The following is a 9,729-nucleotide window of genomic DNA, read 5'->3' as shown; positions in this document are numbered from 1 at the left end:
GATGTATTTTCCAAGGACCCTCCTCAGGGCCCCCATGACCTCCTTATTTCTCAGGCTGTAGAGAAGGGGGTTTAGGGCTGGGGTCACAATTGTATAGAAAAAGGAGACGATATTGTCTTGTTTGGGACTATGGAAGGAACTGGGCAGGAGATACATGACTATGCCAGATCCATAATATAGTCCAACCACAGTCAGATGGGAGGAGCAGGTGACAAGGGCTTTCTTCCTCCCCTCCTTGGAGGGCATGTGGAGCACAGTGAAGAGAATTAGTGCATAGGAGACCAGAATGGCAGAAAGTGGGGGGATCAGGAATATCACACCCATTATATAAACCATGAGCTCAAATCTAGAGGTGTCTGCACAGGCCAACTTCAGCACAGGTGGGATCTCACACAACAGATGTTTAATCTCCCGGCTCTTGCAGAAGGGAAAATGCATAATGTACATGGTATATCCTAGACCACTCACAGAGGAAATGATCCATGTTGTTGTCACCATGAGCCAAAGGACACTTGGTCTCATGAAGATCATATAGTTCAGAGGATGACAAATAGCCACATACCTGTCATAGGACATAAACGATAGAAGGAGAGCCTCTGCTCCAGCCAGATTTAGTTCCAGGAACATCTGAAGGGCACAGCCTCCAAAGGAGATGGTGTTATCCCCACGTAGAAAGTCCATGATGGCTTTGGGGGCTATATCTGATGTTTGGAGAAGGTCAATGAGAGAGAGCTGTCTAAGCAAGAGGTACATGGGCACGTGGAGCCTCACATCCATTGTGATGAGCAGGAGCAGCAGCCCATTGCTGGTCATGGCCAGTATGTATAGGACTGTCATTATGGCACAGAGCAGTTCAGGAAACCTGCTGTCATTAAGAATGCCCACCAAGATGAAGCTGCTTTCCAAGGTGGTGTTCCAGACCTCCATTCTGTGCATAGAATAAGATGTCTAATGGAAGTCTTTCTAAGGGATTTCAGTCAATGTTTGAGTAGACTCAGACCAACTGGGATAGCCAACAGAAATCCTGTAGAATATCTTTCAATTCCCTATGTTACCGCCCTGCTTTCTGATTTTCCTCAATATTTTCAGTGAATTATAACAATCTTTGAGTTAAATGGATTACAAACATGTTGATTAATACTATTAAATATATACATATATATCATCCAATAGAGTACATCAGGGCAAATATTTTCAGAAAGAAAGCAAAGCATCCCTTAGTTTATAATGAAAAAGCAACAACATGGTATTGTAATAAAATCTAATTGTTTCCATGTTTAAAATGTACTTATGACATAGCTCATTTTTAAAATTATATTTATAAAAAATTCTTCCATTTTCTTCCTTGACCTGAAGTCTACCTTTACTTTCTCATCTCAAAGGTGTTAGTTTCCTCCACAGCTTCCTCCACAGAGGAATCACTCAATGACCTTATCCCAAGTAATCTTCAAATGTACTCCTCTCCTTGATGGTTGTACCATTGATTTGCTGGAGGAAAAGTAAATCTTAGCTAAAAAGAATTGATATGCTAGATAGAGCTAAAAGGTGAATTGAGATGAAGCGCACAATAGTTTTTTTTCTCTTTAAGTTAGTAATAAATTATTTACTCAGTGGAAATCAAAGAGAAAGAACTGGATGTGGTTTCTGGAAGCATAGTAGCCATTGGAATGCAGCTAGTATTGAGACTTACAACAGAAAGTCAATATCAGAAAATCTATAAACTTAGGTCTGGCCAGTAGTACTGAATATTCAGTATGTTCCATCATGTATGAAATAGATATCTGTCAAAGTGTCTAAAGTTCAGATGGGAGTGAGTTAGGAATGAAGTATGCAAAACTAGACAATTAGGTATCAGAACAGTAATTCTTAGTCTTGTTATTCATGATTCATTGCTTCCCCGTAGTTTCTAGAAACAAAGATAGAACCCTTACCTCAAACAAAGAAAGATACAGCCTCATGCCCATATTATGGAATTAATTAGGGACAAAAAGGGGCTGAAGACACTAGGGAAGAGTAGGTATTTCTTCTGAGAATGCGGGGTGAAGTTGCTCATGACAGTTAGCAGATTTAGGACACCACCATGGCCAGTCTTCTCTGTAGAAAGGGATGGGTGCTAAAGTTAGTCACCTGCAAACCAGACAGGATGTGGGGTAAGCCAGTCTCTGATTCTCTCAAAAATGTCCTCACCCAATCTCCAGGTGAGCAAGTCCATCATAGCACTGCAGGGGTTCTGGCTGGGTCTGGTGTCTATGTATTCTTAGCTGGACTCCATGATAGAAGATGTGCCTGGCAGAGAATTTAAGAGACATTATTATTGTATGAGCAGGGCTCCAAGGAGTCACAGCCACTGTCTCTGGGGAAGCTGGGCTTCTGGCCTTGTCCTGGGAGCCTTCTCACAGTGACATCCCTGGTGGCCTGGGCTTCCAAGAAAATATTTCTCCTGGGAAGTGGATTTTAATGAATCCTCTCAGGCTTACCCCAGTCCTACCATTTCTTCAGGCATTGCCCATCAAAATGACTCTGAGGCTTCGTTTTGTTCCATGTGATCTGGCCATTGAGGACCTTGATTCAATGGCTGGTTTCAGTAACTGACCCAGCAGCAAGAGACATGGCCAGCCTCTGCCCAAGTTATAAAGGAGTCAAGTCTTCCATCACTAGTCTTCCATCTTTAGTTAGTGTGCAACACTGATCTAATCCATGTTCTATGCTTTGTTAGTTTTTTTTCTTGTCTGTCCTTTGTCATTTTTCTTGTCTTCTCCTTTGCCTCCATATCATATTCAGGGGACAGATCTGTACAAGATCTCAAGATGATGAACAGTTCCATCCCTCTGTGTTACAGCTCCAGCTCAGGCCTTTCTCCCCTCTCCACCTGCTCTTCATGTCTCCTCAGTGTCGTTCCTCTCACCAGTCAAGAGCTGCTGGAGTTTTCTATCTCTGCACTCTCAACTTGCAGAAAATAAATAATACCTTTCATAATAATATAAATTACATATATATCCCCCAAAGATACTGCACAAACACAACAGAAATGATAGTTTAACACTGTTTTGAATTTAAGAAGAAACAATATAGAAAACTTCTAATTCTAATTATTCAATTGGCAAGTATATTGTAACATTCAGGTCTGAAACTTTACCCTAGCTCAGATCCTATGATCTCCCCACTTGTTACCATCAGGTCTTCTACATGTTAATTCTCTTCTAGGTGCTTCATGTGCCCACAAATTACAGAAAAAGAAAGCTGTTTCTCCTGCCTGGGTGTGTTTGGGCTGTATTGTGGGACTGCCACACTGATATATGTCCTGACATTCTACCGCTTAAACAAGACATCATGCTCGAGTTAGTCTTGTCCATAATTACTCCAGTACTAAAAACCTATCTATAGCTTGAGGAATGATACAGTTTTAGGGACCTTAAGGGCTCTCCTGATTAAACATATGTTTCTGGGAATCCTACCCTCTAGGTAGAGCTCAGTTGCCTTTTAAATTTATTTCTTCCTCAAAGTCATGTACAACAACTATAGTGAAGAGTATATCTTTTGACAGAATAATATAGTAATATTATTGGACACGTGGAATACTCTTTAAATTTTGAGGAGGTATTTTGTAGGCTATGAATTTCAGTTTTTAGCATTTAACATTCTCTCTTTAAATATTAGTCTTCCTCTTGCCATAAAGCTATTAAAGGGTTCTGAAGGTATTGCAAAATTGATCATGATCTCTGAGCTTTCTAGTTTGTCTACTGAATCAATTTGAGAGACAGAGGCGTTAGTTTGGACTGGAAACCCTCATGAAGACACAGGCATCCATGGAGAGGAGTAGAGATTTGTATAAATTGTGAAAAGGTCCTATTGATAGTCTTGTCTAATGTCCTTCTGTAGTAGTTTACTTTAGAAGTTGTTGTTGTTTTTTTCTATAGGTCTGTAAACTTACTTGCATTAATTTCCAATACAGATTTCAGGGAGTTGAAAAGTAATCACTGTTTAGGTTCCCATATTGCTCTTCCTTCTCTTCTCTCATCTCTCTCTTCTTTCTTTTCTTTTCCCCCTTTTCATGTTTGCTTTAGCTCTGTCTCTTTTTCTCCCTTTGTTTCTTTTATATTTCTTATCCTTTATTGGTATTGATTTTAGATCCATGTCCATGTTATCTCTTTAATGTGATTTTAATAAGCAAATAATAATAGTATAAGGAGTTTATTCACCTTGTGTGAGAAGAGATACTAGAACAAAAACAACTTACAAAGTGAAAGAATGAGCTGTAAGAGGGAATAATTTATAGGAAAATCCCTTTTATGCACATCTGTTCTATTGTATATCATGGTCAGGATATTGATTAAAATGGTAATATGTTGTATATTTGAAAATTGTTCAAGAAAGTTTTTTCTGTTCTTAACTACTATACAGTGCAAATTCAAACACATATAAGCAAGCGTTAATTACCAATGCTACAATTTGCACACACATCAAAACATCATAATAAACACTATGCTTATTGATCTATCTCTGCCTGTCTGTCTGCCTTCCTGCCTGTCTGCCTGCCTATCTAGCTAGCTAGCTAGCTAGCTATCCATTTACCCATTCTAGTGAACACAAGTGTCTCTTCTAAAAAGAAAATAAATTGATTAAGATTTTGAAGACACTTTTCTCTTCATAAATATAAAAGACAATATATGTGTAGTATCATTCACCTGTATTGGTCTAAATGCTTAACATTCGTTATCTCATGAGATAAGGTTTCTGTTTATCAATACTTCTATCAGATGAGACAACTGTGGTACAAAAATGGATCACAGTATTCAAGAATGCTGAGATGACAAAGGAAAAACAGAGATTCAAACCTAGGTACTCAGGCCCTCTCCCACTATCAATACTCTACATAGTCACATCATAATAAGGAAAGAAGAGCCACCAAATACTAAACAAGAAAATGAGTCAAATTATCACTCAGAAATAAGGGGAAAACTTAAAGCAATGTTTGCTTCTTTTTAGGCATTCACATTTTATCCTTTTCCTTCCTTCCTTCCTTCCTTCCTTCCTTCCTTCCTTCCTTCCTTCCTTCCTTCCTTCTTTCTTTCTTTCCTTCCTTCCTTCCTTCTTTTTTTCTTTCTTTCTTTCTCTTTCCTTCTTTCACTCTTTCATTTCATGCCAGTCCTGGGGTTTGAATTCAGGGTCTACGTACTGTCTCTGAGCTTTCTTGTTTTGTTTGTTTGTTTTTTGTTGTTGTTCAAGGCTAGTACTCTACCAATTGAGACATGGCTCCCTTTCTGACTTTTTAGTAGCTTAGTAGAGCCAAGAGTTTCACAGACTTTCCTGCTTGGGTTGACTTCGAACCTCAATCCTTGGATCTCAAGCTCCCAAGTAGCTAGGATTAAAAGCCTGAGGCACTACTTCCACCATATTTCATGAAGTTTTAAGACTCTTGGTTTAATGAACTTTAGCTGGTTTAGCTTAGTTTTACACATAGAACAATTTAAAAATGACTTAAGAACCTAAATTCTGGGTTTTCCCAAGCAGATTCCAACATAAGACCCAGTAGCTTCTGCACCCAGAAGGTTCTCACTGAATGTTTTCAGTCTCTCCTGTATATTAATAATGTAGTTATAAAAGCATATTCAAAGTAAATCATATTTTCTGTGCTTCCTTTTCTATTCACACAGACATAAACATATTTCCATGTTTCTTCCCAGCAACTAGTATCAAAACACATCTGTGTGCTATAAAATCACATTTGAAAAAATTCAAACCACAAGAGCAGTTGATTTCTCTCCACATTATTATACCTCTGCTCTGTGTGTACATTTAATTCTACTGTCTTTATTTTATGTCTTAATCATACATATTTTAAAAGGACTCTGACAGTTTTAAAACAGAGTTGCCAGATTGAATTTCTTCAGGCCTTTCTAGTCTGCAAATGTATTGGTCATTGTGCTATCAATGTGAATTTCTCCTCAGCATAGAATGTAAACACAATCACCTATTATTCTTCCCCACTAGTAAGATTTTCCTAATACTCTAGAAGCCTAATGTAGCTTTGGTAGGTCCTTCTTTTTATTTATGTAAAATCCAAAAGAAAGGGAGCAGTTTTTTCAGATTAGATGCCATGGGTGTTTCCTTAGTCCCAAAGAGTAACTATTATTCGCCCTATGGGAATCAAAAATGCCAATCCACTCTTCAGTTGGTAACAAGAGAGCAAACCTCAGACACCATTCAAAACTTTTGTACTGTTTTTATTTTTACTTTTGCCTTATTTGTTATTTTTTGTATTTGGGGAGATAATGGGGGAACAGAAAAGATGGAACAAAGAGTAAACAAATATTACAATGGTACTTACGAGACACTATGTGGAAAATGAACTGTACATCTTGTGGGTGGGGATGGGAGAGAAAAACTAGGAGAGTGTGAAGGAAGAAGAGACATAGTTCAAAAAGAATTGTAGCCATTACCTGATCCATGTAACTGTAACTCCTCTGTATATCACCTCTGCAATAATAATTTAAAAAGAAAACAAACAAACTAAACCTTTAATTGGAGATGTGTCTTACAGACTTTCCTGCCTAGGCTGGCTTTGAACCATGAAACTCAAATTTCAGCCTTATTATAGGTGTGAGCCATTGGCACCCAGAACAAAGCTATCTTTCTTTTAAATAAGCAATGAGTCCAATACATCTTTTGTGGAACGTCTCCTTTATTAATATTTTAAGAATACAATTGAAAGGGAGCAGACTGCTTAAGATCAATGCTATTACTTTTTGCCTAGTCTAAAACACCTACTATTTCTCTCCAATATGTAAAAGTGAAGTAGAAATTTAATCCCCAGTCCTATCAACTTGGTAATGTTCATGATTCCTCACAGCATAGTAAACCTCAGATATCTATTCAACTATTTTCTTCCAGTCTTTTTTTAATGTGGAAATTCCCCAAGACAGAGTAATGTGTGCCACATGACTTCAATGTCATGTCTTTGTACATACTAACTACACAGTAGAAGATAAAGAGTTTAAAATGTGTATAGACCATCACAGAAGATATTACTAAAAAGTAGGTTAGTATAGCAATTTGATGAGGGAAAGGAATAGTGACAGCTAAGTTCTAATTGCTGGAGTGTGAAGGCAGGATGTATTTTCCAAAGACCCTCCTCAAGGCCCTCATGACCTCCTTATTTCTCAAACTGTAGATGAGGGGGTTCAGGGCTGGAGTGACAATTGTGTAGAACACAGAGATGATGTTGTCTTGTCTGGGATTATGGAAGGAACTGGGCAGGACATACATGAATGTGGCAGCACCGTAAAACATCCCAACCACAGTCAGGTGGGAGGAGCAGGTGACTAGGGCTTTCTTCCTCCCTTCCTTTGAGGGCATGCGGAGCACAGTGAAGAGAATCAGTGTGTAGGAGGTGACAATGGCAGAAAGGGGGAGCAAAAGGAAAGTCACCCCTGTCACATACACCAAGAGTTCATAGGTGAAGGTGTCTGCACAGGCCAACTTCAGCAGAGGGGGGATCTCACAGAGCAGGTGTCTGATTTCCAAGGACATGCAGAAAGGAAAATGCATGGTGTAGATGGTATGTCCTAGGGAACTCAGGGATGCCAGGATCCAGGATGTGGTCACCACAAGCCAGCAGATCCGTGGCCTCATGAAGATCGTATACTTGAGAGGATGACAAATGGCCACATACCTGTCATAGGCCATAAAGGCTAGAAGCAGGTCCTCTGCACTACCCATTGTCAGTGCCAGGAACATCTGCAGGGCACAGCCTCCAAAAGAGATGGTATTATCTCCAAGGAGAAAATCCATGATGACTTTGGGTGTGACAGCTGTTGTGAAAAGGAGATCAATGAGAGAGAGCTGCCTAAGCAGGAGGTACATGGGCATGTGGAGCCTCACATCCATTGTGATCAGCAGGAGCAGCAGCCCGTTGCTGGTCAGGGCCAGGATGTACAGCACTGTGATTGTGGCACAGAGCAGTTCAGGAAAGCTGCTGTCATTCAGAATGCCCACCAAGATGAAGCTGCTTCCCAAGGTGGAGTTCCAGACCTCCATTCTATGTGCTCTTCTTAGTTGCCTAGAAATGGAATGCGTCTAGAACCTCTTCTAAAGAGGTTCTAGCCTATTTTTCTAGCCTATTTTTGGATTGTCCTAAAATAAATGGGGACGGAGAAAGGGATTTTGGAACTTATCCAGAATCCAGAATCATTTCTTTTCTGTTATTTTTAACTTTTGAATATTTTCATTGCATTATGAAGATCCATCAACTACATATATAGCAAACATGTTGAGAATTACTATTAAGAATATCTTTCATATAAAGCATCAAAGACAAGAAAGACAGGCAAAGAATTTTGTTCATAAAGGAAAACATCTCTTATTTTATAATAAAGAAATGCATTGAACCTTGGTTTAAAATCTAGCTATTTTTTGCTTAAAAGTCTACTAGGGATTAAAATTCATTTTACATATCTTATTCAGTAAAAATTGTTCTTTTCTACTTTCTTCTGAGGTATGCCTTTACTTTCAAGTCTCAGTGTTGATCATTTGGCAATAGAAGCTATTCTGGGCTCTTGGGCCATTGGAACTCTATAGTCTTCAAAAGTATTCCTCTCCTTGATGGCCACACTGCTTGTCTGCTGGAAAGAAAAGGAATCCAGGACTGAATTAAATACATGAGTAAAATACATGTTATAGCAACAGTACAAATATTATTGGCCTCTTTGAAACTAGTGGTTAAATATTTACTCAGAAGAAGGCAAGGATACAGGTGGGATTCTTGGAGGCATGGTGTCTGTTTCTGTTAGTATGTGTTATATCCATAAAGCAGACATTGTAGACGAGGCTTGTAGCTACTACCTAGGATTCACTGCAATATTCTGATTATGAGGGATGATTATCTTGCTTCGCAAATCTTAGCAATACAAGAAGGAAGCTGTCCTGCTGATTGTAGTAGCACTGGTTGAAATTGATTGAGGAGGAAAGTCACACAGATGTGTGCATGCGCTTATCTATTCTTTATCATTGCAAATTATTCACAATTTGGTGGAAGACTTCAGAGAAACTCTGAAAGAGATGAGGAAACATTGCTAGTAAATTCCCCATCTTCCTTTGTATATGTATTCCTATTGTACTTTTCTTCTATTGATGTCACTATCCTGGTTATTCCAGAGTTGGGATCTTTAAGTAGTAGATTCATAAATACCTGACAGGGAAAGCCCATATATTAGATCTGTTTTATTCACTTAATCAGCATTTACTGAGCACCTACAATGTATCAGATACTATACTTGGTTCTAGCTAGGGTAATTGTACATATGTGAAAATTTATCACACAAAGCCCTTCATTAGTACTGAAAATTAATGTGTGAATAAAAATGTGAAAGGTTTTGAGACCATTCATGTATGATTTCAGGGAAGGATTCATTCAGTAAGTGTCTATAAGGTGAAAGTTGAGGGTGAATAGAGTTTGGGGTTCATGTATGAGAAAAATAGTGGATGGAATTGTGGAGTTCATGACAATGAAATACAGTACAAGGTTGTCTTGTATTTTTGCTCAAGGAACTCCACTCAAGAAGCATTTTTGAATGTCTTTTAAAAATCACATCTCTTTTTCAGTTGTCACTTGAGATCTTTCTCTCATTCCATGAAATCAAATCTATAGGTCTAACCTGAGAAACAGTGACTGGAAGATGTTCTCTACTTTTTGAGCAAAGGCAAGTTCAAAACCAATCTGGCCATTGCTTT

General features: G+C 38.6%; 2 protein-coding genes across 2 annotated transcripts; both read right to left on the bottom strand.

The window, feature by feature from the left end:
• Positions 1-927, bottom strand: LOC105995039 (olfactory receptor 2AG1-like; the record flags this gene model as incomplete). Its single annotated transcript, XM_013028702.1, has 1 exon — positions 1-927. A coding segment is annotated over exon 1 (927 nt), but the record flags the coding sequence as incomplete, so codon positions are not given.
• A 6,159-nt stretch (positions 928-7,086) lies between these two features.
• On the bottom strand, positions 7,087-8,037 carry LOC105995038 (olfactory receptor 2AG2-like). Its single transcript, XM_013028701.1, has one exon. The coding sequence runs from the start codon at positions 8,035-8,037 to the stop codon at positions 7,087-7,089; it is 951 nt and encodes a 316-aa protein (XP_012884155.1).
• Between the last annotated feature and the right edge of the window lie 1,692 nt (positions 8,038-9,729).

The sequence above is a fragment of the Dipodomys ordii genome, unplaced genomic scaffold (genome assembly GCF_000151885.1).
Source record: "Dipodomys ordii isolate 6190 unplaced genomic scaffold, Dord_2.0 Scaffold113, whole genome shotgun sequence".
In the NCBI taxonomy this organism is placed as follows: Eukaryota; Metazoa; Chordata; class Mammalia; order Rodentia; family Heteromyidae; genus Dipodomys; species Dipodomys ordii.
This window is presented reverse-complemented; position numbering and strand designations above follow the sequence as displayed.

Bases quoted from the DNA above. Each gene is read 5' to 3' on its own strand.
- LOC105995038 (XM_013028701.1), bottom strand. From the start codon at position 8,037: ATGGAGGTCTGGAACTCCACCTTGGGAAGCAGCTTCATCTTGGTGGGC.